The sequence below is a fragment of the Malania oleifera genome, chromosome 13 (assembly GCF_029873635.1).
Source record: "Malania oleifera isolate guangnan ecotype guangnan chromosome 13, ASM2987363v1, whole genome shotgun sequence".
NCBI lineage: Eukaryota > Viridiplantae > Streptophyta > Magnoliopsida > Santalales > Ximeniaceae > Malania > Malania oleifera.
Genome location: NC_080429.1, coordinates 45,888,134 through 45,907,037, shown reverse-complemented (window position 1 = coordinate 45,907,037; position 18,904 = coordinate 45,888,134). Strand labels below are relative to the sequence as shown.

The following is an 18,904-nucleotide window of genomic DNA, read 5'->3' as shown; positions in this document are numbered from 1 at the left end:
AGAATAACCCATATATACTGCATTCAGACATTGCGAGGAACGATGCCTCGTCCAAGAGAATTCAATTGTTCACAAACCAAACTTTCACCTTAACCGATTAAATCATTAGTTGAAATATTTACTAGGACTACACACACACACATACACTGCATATAGATACACACATACAGACATTATCTTGCTCTACTCAAACGGTAGAAGATTGTATGTCAACGTCATGCACTCATATATGCGCAGAGAGAGAGAGAGTACTTGGCTGATCACGGGTTGTATAGCGGTCTAGGAACGGGAGAAAATTAAGAAGGTTTGATAGTGGTCAAGTGATGGATGAAAATGTTCACTGAGATAATCCAAAGAAGAGGTTGAAATGTCAGTTTGATTAAGAGAGAGGTAAAGTCAGGAGCGGGAATCACTTCTTTATGATGTTTCCTGGTAGAACGCGAAGCTCCAAAATAGATCAACTCAACTATATTAGAATCACCTCCAGTATACAAGCACCTATCCAGTGTACCATGGCTTTTACACTGGTAGCAGTAGCATACATGTAGATGTTTGCTTGCCTGACTAACCCAATTTTCTACCAAATTTTGATTTTGATGTACTGTCTGCCCTCCAACATGTCCCTTCATTAGATTCTGAAGTCAGTATCAAGTTTAGAAGCGAATTGTCCAACTTCATCCCTGAAAGTGCTTGAAGACTGCCCATTTGCATTTGAGCACTCCTCCTTGGTTGTAATGGTGATATCATCTATACGACATTCTGAAATCATACTCACTCCCATATATTGATGATCACTTGCTTCCATTTTGAAAACCTGAAATACATATTTTAATGAGTTACAAGTAGTTTACATGTAGCCAGACTTGCCATTTCTACTGTAATTGTCCTGCATGTTCTGTACTTGCACTGACCCGGACGTCCCTGTTGAAAGAAAAAGTAAAAAGCAAGACAAAAGAACATATACGAACGTTCCGGAAACATGAGATTAAACTTGAAACGATAAATATTTAATCACTAGGGTTTTCAGGGAAATTTATCAAGTGGAATTCGCCCCTGAATATTGGGATCTTGGAGGTACTTGTATTGTTTTGGACTGGGACTTCCCATATGCAAGCCGGATTTGAGTAGTATACTCTTCTGTTGTCAATACATTCGTATCTTCTTCTTACCATCCTCCAGTCCCATCTCTGAATCGTAGGCATATTAGAGACTGGCCCCAACGGGCCACCAAATTCAACATAGAGAGGTTCTTGGAAGTTTCACTTTCGACAAGGTCCAATTTCTGAGATCACGTACACAGGGAAGCTTCTCACTTGGCTTTTAATTTCATTTCATAGCTAATAAATTGCGTTGGCCATGAAACAAAACCCAGGAGGCAAGAGTTCTTATCTCCATTCATTCTTTGACAAATGAGCAATCATCCCGGATTTTACTTCGACATCGGCAAAAAAGCCAGAGGTTTATCATAATCTGTTGTTAAATTCACTCAAAATCTGTTTTTCTGATGCAAACTAAATATAATCTTTTTTAGAGATAACCTGTTATTTGCATCCACTTGAATGTTTTCTAGCATGGACTTTACATTCCATCCTATTATATAGTTTCTTAGACATTTTTCTTGAATTAGATCTTCTCTACAAAGGTCACATTGAACATCCACCAAGTCAATACCATGGCCAATATCTTGACTGGAGTTTTGGTGTCTCATGTGAGTATGAATCTTCTCCCAGGCTCTTGTGATATACTGAGAATTCTTTCTAAAAATCCATTTTCCTGCGATTCTGTTAATTGAAGAATGAATATTTGTTCATTAAAGCTTTATCTCTATAAAATTCTTTCCATTTCAAGAAATTTGTTTTCAGCAAAATCATTGTTTTGTATAGTCATGAACGGCATTGCCTTTAACTTCTGTTACAGGTGAAGACATTGCCCCTAGACTCAAGACTGTATTTAGATTCGTCCTTCCTGATGCTAACAAGGTATGACTTTATTTTTTGCCAATCTCCTCTCCTATGAACCCCTGTTTTTGGGCGTTCTAATACCTGGATGAATATATGCATTCATTGGGTTTAACTTCTCTGCATTCAATTTACGTGAATGTAGTTGTTTCAGAGGTGTTACCATGCGCAGAGACTTCAATAATTATTGATTAACGTAACAGGTGGAACTGCAATACTTGCATGACTGTGGGGGAATTGCAGCAGGCGTTGGGTTAAGTTTTAAACCCACACTAAGCTTCTCGACTGTAATTGGAGGCAGTCTTCTCTCTGTTGGGACCGAACTGGGCTTCAACACTGCATCCCGGATGTTTACAAGATGCAACCTTGGTTTGAACTTCAACACTGACTTCCTCATTGCTTCCTTGAACCTGTAAGTCAATTCCTTCCATATACTAAAACAGAAAAGGAGATGGCCGTATATCATCGCAAATGCATGCAATGACTGATAAAAGCAAACTCTGGAAACTGATAAATGAAACATCAACCCAAACACATTACTACACACAAACACCAAAGAACCAAAACCTTGGGCTGCAAAACAAACACCCAAAATTTCCTCATTATCTCTTCCAAGTTGCTTCTAAAGTACTAATGAGGTTATCCTGTTTCGTAAAAGATCTTTGTGGAGAACTAATAAGGAAAGCCCCAGATCCCCCATCCCACCAATTTGGGAGTACAATAGAATACGAAACTGCAAGCTCCTAAGCAATTGAAGCATGCCACCACAAGAACAAGTAAACTTGACATTTAAAAAAGTGAATTTTATTGTAATTATGTTCGTCATAAACAATAAATTTTGGGGCAAAGTACATGATTAGTCCTTAACGTTTAGGGTCAGTTTCACATTAAACACCGATATTTCATTTCAACACGTAATTAAAGAAAGAAAATTGTTTCAAATCAATCCAAGAGATGATATTTGTCTAGCTAATGGACATAAAAGGCTCTCGTGAGCATCATGTTTCCTTTTGACATTTGTTAAGCAGACCAAATTACCATTGAAAAAGATTGATTGCAGTTTATATTCTGAGCTCACGCCAAAGGGGTAACATGATGCTTACATAAACGTTTTCCCATCATATATTGAAGATAATGATTCAATTTTAAAACTTCCTGGGTTATATGTCAAATATCGTGATTTAATGTGAAATTAACCAAGAGCTACCCCTAGATCTCCTCTGCCAAATGAGCAAAGAAACAAAAGATGGATAACAATTCCAACAGGCCATAAAAGAAAGCAATAAGCAAAATACAAAGCAACAACCAAACAACCATTTACTATGCTGTTTCTCAACCTAAATTCCAGCAACTCCCAGACAATACAATACAGGAAATAAGAATCAGGAGTAAATCTTTCACCATTCTATATTCCAGAGTGAATTCCACATATAAACACCTCCTGTCTGAATCTTTAATTCTAGTACTCTTTGCTAATCTAATCTAGGCATCCCTGTATACATGCCCAGCACCTCCAGCATATATTTACAAGAGAATTTATAGTTCAGCAATTCCTCTCTCCTCTCCATAAACTTTGAACAGAAGCAGCCAAATCAACTCCTCTTCTTGCATATCCCAACAGATCCCACTCCCATAATATAGCCTTGAGATCGACATTTCCACAAGTCCCACTGATCATCACCCTGGCTGATGATCAGTGGAACACAGCACACAGGAAGATCTCAACACCCATTTCTCCATTAGCTAAAAATATCGAGCTTTTGACTTCAGAGCCATTCTATCAAAGCTAACATGAGAATGAATTGATGCCTTCAGATTCCTTGTTTTCCCCACACTATATCAAACACCATTGCTGATTGCCCCAGACAACAGGAGTTCCACTCCAACTCAAGCCAACAAACGGGTTAATTTTTTACTCTTTTCTCGTAAACCAGAGATTCAGGGTGAATACTAGATTGCATTACTTATCTAGGTTCTTTTTCACCTCTCCCTCATTATTACTAACATCTTTTTTAGTCACTGGTACTTGCAAATTTCAGCCAAAGTCAGCAGGAACTTTGATGTCTTCTGATAATGCAGGAATGACATGGGTGACACTGTAAGGGCTTCCTGCTACCACACCTTGAACCCCCTAACCAACACAGCGATTGCAGCAGAGTTGGCACACAGCTTTTCAGGCCACAGTAGTTACGTAACTATTGGCACCCAGCATTTGCTGTTCCCAACTACATTGGTGAAGGCTCGAGTGAGCACCTATGGCAGGATAGGCGCCATCATTCAACATGAATTGTTGCCAAATTTCTTCATAACAATGGCTGCAGAGGTGGAAACCAGTGCTACTAAAAGGGGCGCCAAGGCTGGGCTGTCTGTAGCTTTCAGACCCTAATCAGTAGTGGAGCCATTATAGAGAAACTGAAAATAACATACTTTGATGATCATGGACCACCAGAGTACGCTTTTCTGGTGTCACAAACCACACGTAAAGCTTTCAGTGCATGCTGCTGTATTTTGCTTCAATGTTGAGTGGAAGTAACGGAGAAAATGAGAGAATAATGCATGCTAACTAGAGAGAAATCAGCAGAAAAGTTGTTTTGTTGCATGATATCTGAAGTTGAGTTATGAGATGATTTCATAATTAGGGTTGTTTTGATGGACCAGCATTTGGAATGTGAATGTCAAAAAATTTGATCAATTACATTCATCAAAAGAGGAATCCTAATTCTACTCCTATCACTCATAGAGGTGCATATATCTTCTTCCTATGAAAAGGCAACACTCTTCGAAACATTTTCTTCATTAGATTGATCATTGTGAATGCTACACACACAACATAGAAGCACCAGCATGATGATTTAAAACTCAAACAAGCATTAGCATAAAGATTTAAACACTACAAGGATCAGCATGGGAACTGAGGACAGATAACAGTTTGAGTGTTTACTGGGTGGCACATACTCCTGAGGCACTCAAACTCTTATGTACACCATACACAAAAGATAGTTGCTATTGAGTAAACCAAACCGCACAGGACAACTGAAAAGTAAGGATCATTTTCACTAAAAACCCACCATCACTCGTGTGAGGAAGCTTGAAGAAGTCCATCACGAATCTGTGCAGCTACATCACGAACAGCGCCAGGACCATGGGGGATGAACACCGCAGAAGATTTAGAAGCAGCACCAATTTCTTTCATGGTGTCAAAATACTGAGTGACAAGGACCATGTCCATAACGTCCTTTGCAGTGGTCCCAGGAACATTAACTGAGAAGCCCAGAACACTGTCCCTCAAACCATCCACAATTGCTTGGCGCTGGCGAGCAATACCCAGCCCTGAGAGATACTTAGCCTCAGCCTCACCCTCAGCTCGCTTAATTTGTAGAATTTTCTCAGCCTCAGCCTTCTCATTAGCCGCAACCCTCAGTCTTGCAGCTGGAAAAACATGAGCATTACTTATATTCTGGAAATAAATAAATAAATTCTACAAATCAGGATTCTCCGTCCAACTGCCCTGTTAGATCTGAGATGATGTCAAGGAATCCTATACAAATGTCTTGATTGGGTGATGCAGACAACAGTTTCAAATTTTGGTTTTATAAAAATTTCAAGGCTTAAAACATATAGAATTTTGGACAGAAATTTTGACAGCCATTTGATTTTGATTTCAGTTTTGAAAAAGGATAAAAATAAGTACTGAAACATGGAATTTTTTATGAAGCTTTAGGAAATGTTAACAGAGATAATAATGCAAGATTTAGAACTAAAATCTTATAAATAAAATACATCAATGACAGGAACACGGTGTATACAGTGCACCAACTATAAAATTTATTCAAATCAATTAGTAAATTAACCACTAGTTCTTATGCAAATACAACTAATTTAGACATAAATGCTGAAGCTGATATCTAACTTTAATTTTGGTGAAGTTTCAAGTCTTAGAGCTATCATTTCTATATTTCTTGCAGTAATCTTTATTTTCAATAAAAAAAAAAATTATTAAGATGGAAATCTCAATTTAGGGGGGTTCTTGCATCTCAATTTGTAATTTCAGGGAAATTTTGTTCCATAATCAATTGCTTTTAAAAAAAAAAAATTTAATCAAAACTTGGAGATTTTGATAAATTTTGGATGATTCAAGGAAATTTTATGAGAATCAAAATGATCATAGTTTTAATTTGAAGGGTGTTATAAAAAGTGGATATTAGATGACAATTTTGTAGAAATTTAAGACCATTGTGGGAACAGATTATATCTCATAAACAACTTATATAACTTGCACAAGACAGTTGGCTGTTTTATGAGCTCATCCACATATTAGAAGATACATGGCGCTCTAGTTTATCAGGTTGAGCTTTTTTTTCCATTCTTGTTTGGTAAAAACAAAATGTGTAGGTCTATCTGTATCATCTATGTAAGATGGTTATAAAATGACCAATGCACTAGCAAAGAGCTTAGTAAGCAAGGACAGGAGTGAAGATGGAGCAGGGGGGGTCTTTGGGGGAGGTTCAAGAATGAAAATTTGATGTATGTCTACATTTGGTTGCTTCTAGGCCCAAATATTTGCAAAAACAGTAATGATCCAAACAGACAGCATCAGATTTAGCTTATTATACCCATTTCAAAGGATATTCAGCAGTCCATACATTAGCCAAACCAATACAACATTAAACAAGCCTGCCCATCTTAAGCAATGAGGGGATTCGAAAATTGTCGAAACATACAGTCAGAAAATGGTGGAGAGATTGTAAAAACCTTACCAGCATTGATTTCATTCATGGCTCGCTTGACATGCTCATCTGGTTCTATATCAACAATGAGTGTTTGTACAATCTCATACCCATAAGCAGACATAGCCTACAACAATTATGAAAGAAGGCAATGACCAAGTTGAAACACAGGCTTCATAGTACAACGTCATCACTTATATATTCATATAGATTACCTTCTCAAGTTCATCTTCCACAGCCTTGGCAATTTCATTCTTTTGTTCAAAAGCATCATCCAGATTGAGCTTTGGAACACTTGCTCTAATCACTATGTAAATGGAGAACATAGTTAAGCTTATAAATTAATGCAGTGGACAACTCAAAAATCAACATCAAAATTAAAATACACAATAAAATATAAACCCATGCATGTCACATTTTTCATTGTGCTTATGAACAAATTTCACAATATCAATTAGGATTTCAGTGGATACCATCAAACACATAAGCCTGGATCTGGGTCCTTGTGTTGCTGAGTTTGTAGAAAGCATCACTTGCCTTATTTGCCAGGGCACGGTATTGCACAGATGCAACCACATTGACAAACACATTGTCCTGAAGAAAAAATGGCCATCAAGACCAAACACATTAGTTGTCGGTTTGTAACTTGCAATACCTAGTGCCCACAGGCACATCAAATATCACCAAAACATAATCCGTTCAGATTAATATTTGTCTATGAGAAAAAATGGCCACTGCTTCAGATAGATAACAAAATAAGTTTTAGCAGGAGCAGGTAATACAAGAACTATGGAGTAGCAGTAGCCACCATCTTACCTTTTAAAAAGTTCTTGAAGACATCTAGAATGAATTAAATAAATTCATAAATTCATGAGTGATGCATTAACAAATGGAAACCATAAGGTAGAGAAGCAATCCACATCAGCATCCAATCAGGATTGTTTACTCTACTACAAAGTTCAGGGGTTCGGCTTGGAGTATCACCATGCACTGAATAATAATATAGACCAAGATAATTCCATTTCATTCCCAAGAATATGGCCAAAACAAAGGCATGGTGGAAATGAAGGACTGGGCCACAAGCCAGAAATTAAGTTATATAAAGAAAATACTTTTTTTTTCTCACACATTTTGTAGAAATCAATTACAACAGAGAACTCACTTTGCAAAAAAAAATTAAGTAGAAGGACAGATGCAACATTAGATGCCATAGTCACAGAAGTTTGCACTGTTAGAGAACTTGACAGACCTTTGTCTTGGTCTCACAACGCACATCCAACTGCTGCAACCGAAGTGAAAGATAACCGGAAACCTGACTTCCAAGGAACCAAGGTACGCAATGGCAACCTGGATCAAGCACTTCATCAAACTTGCCAAATCTTTCCCTGATAGCCACAGTTGACTGGTCAATTTGTGCACAGCAAAGTAGATTACCCATAGTGCTCACAATCTAATACACAAAGAGAACATATTTGTCAGAAATTTTTAGGACAGGTATAATTGGAAAGACCCTATTGGTTTATAGTCTGCAGGCTTTACTATAAAACAGATATTCCATATAGCAAGGTTACTAAGACTCGTTACCTCAATAAACAGGTTATAGTGTCATTCTCATAGGAGGTTCAAGAAAAAAAAAAATTTCATAGTAATTCAAAACTTACATAACAAGCTCATAGCTTTACTTCAAATGTATGTATCAGGGGAAAATACAAAAAACTAAAGCTTTAATGGATATACACTGTCTGCACTCTAGTTAAACATGTAGATTCTATATGCAGGAAACAGAGGAAAACTCCAAAAAACTAAAGCTTTAATGGATATACACTGTCTGCACTCTAGTTAAACATGTAGATTCTATATGCAGGAGGAAAACTAATACTCTCCGTAACAATACTCTGGCTTGTAGTCAGAGAAAAGGAGGCCCATAGTGGTAAATTGAATGATAGCTTTCATTCAGTTACAAACATCTAACACACTAACCTGAAATATACAACAACAAACCAAGGCACAACTTGTATCTAGATAGAAATAAAAGATACAGAAAAGAAACTTAAACTTGAATTCACCCAATGTAGTGAGGCTGCATGTGCAAGAGACAGATAAAACTAGTCTTTATCAGCTTATCTGAAACACAGAACAAGAGTGAAAGACTTTTCGAGTCCAATTAAATCCGATAACAAGGTTCAATTTGTGGTGGTTTTTTTGGGGTGGGGGGGAGGTGGGGTACACACGGAGTTAAACAAGCAAGCACAAAGCACAAAATCTGAGCTTTCCATTTCAGAAAATACAGATTCAGATGTGTACAACTCGAGTAGTAAACCTGTGACGCTTTATGAAATTTAGGAAAGCATACATAACATTTTCACTGCCCAATTTTTATAATACCTGCAAATATCTCCTTCCCTCAACTGAGTTCAGGCTGACAATTTGGAAGGATGAAAATTAAGTAACTTTTATGCTAGATTCATAAAATATTAGCAGTTTATGCTATTTTAAAATATCAAGATAAGATTGTTTTAATTATCAAACAGGATACTTGAAACAATCTTATCTTGATATTTTAAAATAGCATAAACTGCTAAGATTTTATGAATCTAGCATAAAAGTTACATGCCAAAACTTAGAATAACCACATGCCAATGCTTAAATTTCAATTCACCCCAGCCAGAAAACCAAAGTTGATTGTGTGAATGTGCCTGAGGGGGAGAGGGAGAGAATCCAAATAGATGGCTGTGGGAGGAAGATCAGAATGACAACTGCAACAAGATGAACTTTATAAAGACTACAACAAGTAGGCGCTGAACTGAACTTTATAAACATCAAGTGGACTTCGTAAAGTTCCTCGCAATTGCTTCACTCTTGCTTGATGTTTTCCTTTTTAAAAGAAATAGTAATTTCTTTTCATGTTAAAATCCATTTGCAAGCTGCAAGTCTACTTTGACAAATTTCAAACATGGCCAATCAACGAGTAAAATACATATGCCTCTTCATCATGAATAACCATCAGAATTTCTGGGTGTCTCTTTCTTCGAGTGTTCTTGTTTTGTTTCATTTTATCTTTCATTGTTCATTGAGAGTGTTTTGACGAATGAAATTCATCAGCTAGTATGATTTAGTTTAATACATTATCTATTTGTTTAAACCCATGAGATGATCTTTTCAAGGGAATGAGGATTAAGAAAACGATGCCCAACTGCTTCTTTGCTTGAATTTTTCTTTTTTTAATACCTGGGTTCTTTGGTTTTTCCATAAATTATTAGCATTCTTTGTTTTAATTTTTTTATATTCATGCGTACCTCAAGTATTCATTAATTACAATATTATATTTGAAGTTTCCTATAGCCTTCATCCGCATCTGGTGAGCATAGCTCAAATTTCAAAAGAATACACATAGTGATCATATTTGCTTCTTTTGTACTTTTGCCCCATCATAAACTTGTCAAATCATTTGTACCACTACCTTGGGGATTGCTTTAATCCATACAACGATTTTTCAAGTTTGCACACCATATTTTCTTTTCCAGCAACTTTGAAACCTCCTAGCTAAGTCATGTAGATTTCCTCTTCCAAGTCTCCATGTAAAAATGCAGTTTTTACATCTAATTGAACTAGTTCCATATCCAATTTTGCTACCAAAGCCAATAAGATTCTAATGGAGGAATGTTTTACTACTGAAGAAAATACCTCATTGTAATCAATTCCCTCCGTTTGTGCATAGCCTTTAGGCACCAACATTCTTGTCAGGAAATCCATCTTTCTTTGTATATACCCATTTACACCCAATTGCCTTCTTTCCCTTCGGAAGACTAACAAGCTTCCATGTTCGATTCTTATGAAGGGATTGCATTTCTTCATTCATGGCTCCCCTCCACTTTTCTTCTTCTGAACTTTGGATTGCTTCATTGTAAGTGACAGGAGTATCATCGTTTGCAATTGGAGATGCGTAAGCCACCATGTCAACAAAGCGAGCAGGCTTTCTAATTTTTCTCTTTGGCTTACTCAATGCAATAGATTCATGTTGCTGTGGAGGTTCTTGGGTTGAAACCTCTTCTTCAGGCGACTATTCTTCTACCATAGGAGAGTCTTCATTTTCTGGGAAAACAATTCTTCTATCAAACTCCACCTGTTTTGGAGCACCATCTTTTTGCTCAACACTTTCTGTTGTCACCCTTTTTAAAAAAGCAGATTCATTAAAGGTAACATCCCTGCTAAAGATTATTTTCTTTGTTTCTGGACACCAAAGACGATATCTCTTTACTCCAGAGGTGATTCCCATAAAGATTGCTTTCTTAGCCCTCGGATCCAGCTTTGATCCTTGACATGATAGTAGGCAGTGGAACCGAATATATGTAAGGAATCATAATCTGTAGCAGGCTTTCCAAACCATTTCTTCAATGGTGTTTTACCAAAAATAGCAGTAGATGGTAGGCGGTTGATGAGGTGGCAGGCATATGTTACAGCCTCGGCCCAAAATTCTCTACCCAACCCAGCATTGGACAACATACACCGAACCTTCTCCAACAATGTTCGATTCATACGTTCTGCCACTCCATTCTGTTGTGGTGTACTTCTCACTGTGAAGTGTCGTATAATACCTTCATCTTTGCAGACTTTAAGAAATGGATCACTTCTATATTCTCCACCATTATCTCTACGGAGGCGCTTGATCCTTCTGCTTGTTTGAGTGTCCACCATATTTTTCCATTTGAGGAAGACTCCTGACACTTCATCCTTAGTTTTCATAGTATACACCCATACTCTTTGAGAAAAATCATCAACAAAGGTCACATAGTAGTGTTTTCCTCCCAGTGAAGTTGTCTTGGAAGGTCCCCACACAACAGAGTGAACATAATCCAAAATGCCCTTGGTATTATGGATTGCAGTACCAAATTTCACTCTAGTTTGCTTCCCTTTGATGCAATGTTCACAAAAATCTAGTTTGCAGGTCTTTGCTCCCTTTAATAATCCTTGATTTGTAAGAAGTTTCAAGGATTTTTCACCTGCATGCCCCAAGCGTATATGTCATAACCTAGTTGCTTCTATTTCCTTATCATCAGTAGAAACTGTTGCTGTCGTCCCAATAACTGTACGACCTTAATAGTAATACAAGTTATTGTTCTTCCGAATTCCCTTGATTACCATGAGTGCACCAGAGATGATCTTCATGACTCCGTTTTCTACTGTTACTTTGAATCCCTTTGATTCTAGGGTTCCCACAGAAATAAGATTCTTCATCAAACTTGGTACATATCTAACGTCCGTCAATATTTTGATTGATCCATCTTGATTCCTCAAGCGGACTGAACCAATCCCATGTGTCGTAAGAGGGATATCATTTGCTGTGTAGACGACTCCACCTTCTAGTTTTTTAAAATCAAAGAACCAATCCCGATTAGGACACATGTGATGGTTACACCCAGAATCTAGTAGCCATATACTCGAAGAACTAGTTGGCGTAAAAGCAAGTGAAAGATCTGAACTTCCATCTTCGTACTCAGCCACATTTGAGATGGCCTTTCCTTTATCAGGTTTGCCTTTATTCTTTAGCTTCGGACAGTCTTTCTTCCAGTTCCCCTTTTCTCGACAAAAGGCACATTCATCTTTGTTTGGTCTGGACCTTGACTTGGATCTCTCTTTCTTTCTTCTATTCTGGCTTTGTGAACGGCCTCGAACTACTAGAGCCTCGTTGGCTCCACTTGTGCTTTCAAGCTTGTCCTTTTTCCTCAATTCATAGCTGTACAAAGCAGCACAAACCTTGCCAAGAGACACTTTATCATTTCCATAGAGTAAAGTAGTTTCAAGAAACTCAAACTCCTCCGGAAGGGATCCCAACAACATCAAAGTCAGGTCTTCATCTTTAAAAGTCTCATCCAGATTAACTAGATCAGTAACCAACCTATTAAAGTTGGTGATATGATCATTCATAGTGGTACCCGAGACATAAGTGAAGGGAAATAGTCTCTTCTTCATATGGAGTTTGTTCTGAGAGCTTTTCTTCAAAAACTTTTCCTCCAGTGCCTTCCACAACTTATTTGCAGAAGTTTCCTCACAGAATGCATACTTCTGCTCTCTTGAAAGACACGATCGAATTGTACCACATGCTAACCGATTGATGGTCCCCCATTCTTTCTTCTCAATATCTTCTGGTTTCTCTTCTTCAATGGCAATATCTAGACCTTGCTAAAAGAGAGCATCTAAAACCTCACTTTGCCACATACCAAAATGACCGGTGCTGTCAAAAATCTCCACTGCAAATTTGGCATTTGTCACAGTAGTTCTTGCCAAAATAGACGAGTTTGATGTGGATGTTTTTGCACTATCTGCCATCTCTGCCATAAATGCTATTTAATAGCTGCCGATGCGGAATGCCAATAGCCCAAGGAAAACTTTCCTGATGTGGAAGATCAGACTAAGCTGCAACCATATAGCATACTAAGAATAACCTTGGCTCTGATACCAATTGTTGTGAAACTTGAGATTATTCCACCTAACTTTACCACAGTTTGCTATTGTACAGGTAAATAGAGAGTGAATAATTGTGCAAAATTACACCAAGTAAATTCCTAGGGAAGTGAGGGTCACAACGGACCGCTTAAATTCCACTTTCATAGACAGAATTTTCCTTAGACATGTAATTAACACAATATATGACTACAACTATACCCGACAAAAGCTAACTACTGAATAGATGAAAGGAAGAACACTAGAATTTAACGAGGTTCGGCTAAATGTGCCTACGTCCTCGGACATTATCAATCAATATTCTTCTATTGTAGAAATATTACAAAATGAGAGAGAGAAAAGAGAATGTGCCTAAGAAAAAAGTAGGCAAATTTGGGGATGAGATTACAAATGGAAGTGATGGGTTTATATAGGTTAGAAAATAACACTATTACAACATCTCATCACCTACCATTGAAAAACTAGCCCACCATTGAAGACTTCAATGGTGAACTTCTAGAAATGAGAATTCAACAGTTTATGCTTTTTTAAAATATCAAGACATATTTTTTTAAATCGTCAAACAAGATAATTGAAACAAAGCAACCTCCAAAAATTAGAAAGTTAGAATAAGCACAAACCAACACTTAAATTTCAATTTGCCCAGCCAAAGGACTACAATTGATTGTGCATATGTGCACGAGGGAAGGACCTCGAGAACCCAAATAGTAGGCTGAGGAAGAAAGTAGATATGTGTGAGAGGAAGATAAGAATTGTAGACAACCCAATTTTAACCAGGCCGTTCTGAGAAGGACCTTGCGTACTAAAAAGTTGACCTTGTATTCTCGGGAATTAAAGGATCCGATTGAATCCCGTTTACTTCAAATGTGAGTCTTAGTTATTTTCAAAATTAAGCTTTTATTTTTAAAAAGTGTCCCAATTATTTTAAACTGAGTCTTGGTATTTTTAAATTGAGTCCTTTTGATTTTAAAAATGAGTCCCAGTTATTTTTATATAAATATTTTTTAAAATTAAGTCTTTTAATTTTTAAAAATTGAGTCTTTTACATTTTAAAATTGAGTTCTTTCAATTAAGTACTTTATTGAGTCCCTAAAAATCAAGTCCTTTTTTTTTTTTAATTTTTTGAGTCGTTTTTATTTTAACTTGAGTTCGGGTCATGTTTTCCAGGAATTTAAGTTCACCTTTTTACCGGGCTTTTCCTTAATTTTTGGAGGAATAAAATGATAAAAAAATATTTTTTTGCATGGGCCGCAAGTTAAATACAAGGGCTGCCACATATCCATGTGGATTTAGGTTTCTCTTAGGATTTTTGGGTATTTGTGGCTTATAAAAACAAAGCCAAAGGAAGCAAAGGGAGGAGGTAGGAATACGGAGGCTAAACACAGCAAGGGGACACGGCCATAGGAAGAAGAAGAAGAGCAGTAGCAGCAACACAGCATCATCGGCGCCTGCACAATCAATTTGATGAAGCCAATCGAACGGTGGTTTCTTATCCGATCAAATTGAAATTTTACCAGGTTGTTCCTGACTCACTAATTTTAATTTTCACCAATTTGATTTTTATTTAGAGCTTTGAAGCTTCTATTTTTATTTCTTGGACAGCCAACTTACCGCAGCAGCAGCAGGTTCGCTGGCGCTATATGGTCGACTTGATGAAGCCAATTGAACAACGATTCCTTATCCAATCGAGCAAAAAATTTTCCAGGTTGTTTCTAACCCTTTTTTATTAATTTTTACTGGTCGGATTAACTTTTTGAGCTTTACAACTTTATTTTTATTTCTTGGACAGCCGACTCACCGCAGCAGCGGCAGGTTCATCAGCGCCTGCGCAGTCCGCGTAATGTAGATGATCGGATGGCAATTACTCGTCCGATGAAACTGAAATTTTTGGAGGTATTATGTTCACATGTCTTTTATCAGGTATGCGTTGTCTGGGCAGGTGAGTGCTTGGGTATGTATTGTATTTTGCTTGTTCCTCTTTGTATTTCATGTTTATTGTAGTTGTATTATTTAAAGTTTTAGAGTTATTGTTGTATTATTTAGGTTGCATTTGTATTATTTAGTCTTTTAGTCTCTATTTAGTTTTTTTTATATTGTTCTTATATTATTATCATTGTGATATTGTACATACTTAGGTTCTTGATTATTTAATAGAGTTTAATTATTTTATTTTATTACGGTTTAGGTATTTTCAGGGTTTGGATTATGTCCTGTTCACATTTTTTATTAGGGTCTTGATCACTTCATAGTATTTTTGTGTACTTGTAGGGTTTAAATTGCTTCCATATAGATTATGTATTATATATAAGGTTTTTGATTGGTTTCATGTTTAGGATTCAATTACTTACATATAACTTGTGTACTAATTTTAAGGATTCCATATCATTGTATAGTGATCTTAAGGGTTTCCATATGATGTATATTAATTTTTAGGCTTCTATATTATTTAATATTGTTAGGTAGAATTCAATTTATTTGCATATTTATTTTCAAGGCTCCCATCTTATGGCATATTGGTTTCTCTTGAGATTGTGTATATTTCATATTAGATTCATGACTTGAATTATTTCCATAATTTCTTTCTTTTTCTTTACATGTTTATATATGTATATAATTTCTTGGGTTTAATTATTTCCATACTAGGGTATATCATTAGGGTTAGATTGATTGTTAATACTTGGGGTTTTATCATTGAAATTTTCACTATTATGATATATAATATTTACGTGTTATGATTTATAGTATTAGTAGTATATTATTTTATTTATTAGTTATTTTCAATTTCGGTAAAATACAGAAAATCATAAAAAATAGGAAATTAGGAGAAAATTCTAAAAATATTATGACTTGACTTTCACTGTTTTCTTTAATTGTCTTTTTGTTATTTCAAAATTCAACAAAATGTGGAAAAATATAAAATAAAAATAAAAATAAAAATCAGAAAAATAGAAAAAATCAAGAAAAATATTTTAAGACTTGTAAATCATTTTTTGACATTATTTGAGTTCCAAAAATCTCCCAAATTAGTATTTTCATACTTAGAAAAATCTTATAAGATTTCCAAAATTTGGGAGTGTATTTTGTAAAGTATTTTCTCGATCTTCTTTCCCATAATTTCAAAAAAAGGGTATAAGCTTTCGGGCTTTACGTACCTCAGTTCTGAGGGAATATATATTATATATATTTTTGTGTGATTTATTTCTTTAAACGCGTATTTCAAAAATTCACTAAAAGAGAGTAATTTTAAAGATCTATTAAATTAAATTTGGGATAATTCTTGATTAGTTAGGTACCGTTAATAAGAACGGGCACGTAGGGGGTGCTCGTACCTTCCCCTCACGTAATCGAACTCCCGATCCCGGCTTTCGTAACGCAGACCAATTCTACCCTTAACTAGGTAGTAATTAAGTGTTCTAACCACACTAAACGGTTAGTGGGGACTTCATTCCTATTTTTCTCGAAAATTTAAATCATATTTTTTATTTCGCCACCTCCGGGCACCCGCGCTCCGGAACGTCGCGACAAGAATGACAATTGCAACAAGATGAACTTTATCAAGACTGCATCAATTAGGCTTTGAGCTTTATATGACATTATAAACACCAATTGGACTTGGGAAAAATTCCTCACAATTGCTTCTCTCTTGCTTGGTATGTTCCTTTTCTTCTTTAAATAATTTCTGCAAATTGCAAGTTTACTTTGACCATTTCAAACATAGCCAGTCAACAAGTAATATACATACGCCTCTTCCTCGTGAATAACCAACAGAATCTTTTGAAATCTGAGCTGTAACCAGATGGGCGCGAGCAAAGACTGGGAAACTTCTATTGCAATTGATGAATACACGAGATCGGCATGAATACAACAAAATTAAAACCTGAGAATGTAATTTATTCATGGAAAAACCAACGAGCATGTACATATTTAGAGAAAAATTCAAAAATCAAATGAAGAGGCAGTTGGGCATCGTTTCCCAATCCTCATTCCCCTTGAAAAGATCATCCCATGGATTTAAAATAAGGTATTAAACTAAATGACACTAGACGATGAATTTCAATTCATCAAAAAACCGCAATGAACAAAGAGAAACAAAATGAAATAAAACCAGAGCACTCCGAGAAGGAGAGACCCAGAAATTTAGAAGAGTTTTGAAAGATAAAAAGGGAAATTACAGTCGAAAGAAATATACCTGTGGGCGGAGCGAACTAAGTAGCAACGGAGAGAGGAACTGTATTATCAGGTCAGTCGCTGATAATGGAGGACCCAGAGACGAGAAGAGACGAGAGAAAGGTGGGAAGCTGCGGATTCAGAGAGTAGGTTTGGCGTAAATTTTTGGAATTTCAAAACAGGGCGTGGAAGCGTTTGTGTTGAAGAAACAAAAACGGTTTTTATGGAAGATAAATGAGCATATTTTTAGAAAGTCAGAGCCTTTAATATTTAACAACTTGTCACGATTATCTTTGGAGTATATATATATATATATATATATATATATATATATATATATATATGTATACTTTTCATGTTTATCTTGTCATGTTTATCGGGAGTATTTTTTATTTTATATATACATATATAAATATACATATAGGAGTATTTATATATATATATATATATATATATACACACACATACGATTATCTGGAAGTATTTTTATTAATACTCGATAAACATGACAGGTGTGTATATATATATATATATACATATACGTACCAAGAGAGGAGTGAATTAGATTATTAAATATTTTTTAATTTCTTTCGTAAATTCTTAACCTCTTATTAATTTAATAATCACACAATCAAACCTTATTTTGACAATCAATTCACAAACCAATACTTTAACACAACACAAACAAAATTGGTTTATAATCACAAGTTTAGCAGAAAATTAATTAAGTTATAAACTTTTATAAATAAGTGTAAGCATGGTAACTTGAATACTTTATAGATTTTTAGATATTCTTCCAATAATTCAATTCAACCAAAATGATCAAAACAAGATACACAAGTAAGATTGATTCCAGCAATGCTTTCAAGATTCAGCACTTTAATAACTCAAAGTAATTAATCACAAAATACAATATAAAGCAGCTTTGTTTGTAGCTCTGTGTATATGATTGATTTAAGCTCTGTATTGATGGATTTAATTTCTTAATATGATGCTCAATATGTAATCCAATACTCTTTTCAAGAATTTAGACTTTAAATAAACTTTCAGTTAATAAGTCTTTGGTGTTGAACCAATCAACGTACTCGCTTATGGTTTCCATAATTTGTATTGATCAACTAGCGTACTTCCTTTTAGTTTCCGCAAATTCCCAAAAATAAATTAAGCTTTAGTTTATTTAACATCTAATCTACGTAGTGTATATGATCAGAAATTAAAACACAACCACGCAGTTAATATATATTGAAATTAAAGAGAATAGGGAAAGAGAGTGACACCACGTTTTTTATGAGGTTCGGCTTATCCCAACCTACGTCCTCGCCTCTGGCCAATACCACAAAGGGATTCCACTATACCATTCCTTTCCGGGTAGAACAAACTTTTAAAAGCGATACCCCATGAATAAACACTCCTTAAGTAGGCTAGAGCAATGTCTCTCCAAGCAATACCCCACATTTGGTCACTCCTTTAATAGGCAAGAGCAATGCCTCTCCAAGTGATACCCCACACTCGATCAACAATCCAACAACCTGGAATCGTCAAGAAATAAGAAATAATAGTTGCGTACAATAATACTCTCACAAAGAGCAT

At 35.8% G+C, this 18,904-nt stretch overlaps 2 protein-coding genes across 3 annotated transcripts; one reads left to right on the top strand and one right to left on the bottom strand.

Annotated features, from left to right (window-relative positions):
- Positions 1-342: 342 nt before the first annotated feature.
- Positions 343-4,605, top strand: LOC131146067 (mitochondrial outer membrane protein porin of 36 kDa-like). Of its 2 annotated transcripts, XM_058095351.1 has the most exons (7): positions 1,004-1,074; positions 1,180-1,273; positions 1,373-1,458; positions 1,628-1,708; positions 1,918-1,979; positions 2,162-2,370; positions 4,038-4,605. In XM_058095351.1, the coding sequence occupies exons 3-7, from the start codon at positions 1,410-1,412 to the stop codon at positions 4,342-4,344; spliced, it is 708 nt and encodes a 235-aa protein (XP_057951334.1). In that variant the 5' UTR covers positions 1,004-1,074; positions 1,180-1,273; positions 1,373-1,409; the 3' UTR covers positions 4,345-4,605. The 2 variants fall into 2 exon arrangements, with proteins under 2 accessions (XP_057951333.1, XP_057951334.1); XM_058095350.1 differs by having other exon boundaries at positions 343-1,458.
- A 131-nt stretch (positions 4,606-4,736) lies between these two features.
- Positions 4,737-17,618, bottom strand: LOC131146066 (hypersensitive-induced response protein-like protein 1). Its single transcript, XM_058095348.1, has 6 exons — positions 17,337-17,618; positions 7,935-8,135; positions 7,159-7,279; positions 6,901-6,992; positions 6,716-6,812; positions 4,737-5,387 (listed from the first exon to the last, which is right to left on the bottom strand). The coding sequence occupies exons 2-6, from the start codon at positions 8,121-8,123 to the stop codon at positions 5,029-5,031; spliced, it is 858 nt and encodes a 285-aa protein (XP_057951331.1). The 5' UTR covers positions 8,124-8,135; positions 17,337-17,618; the 3' UTR covers positions 4,737-5,028.
- Positions 17,619-18,904: the final 1,286 nt, after the last annotated feature.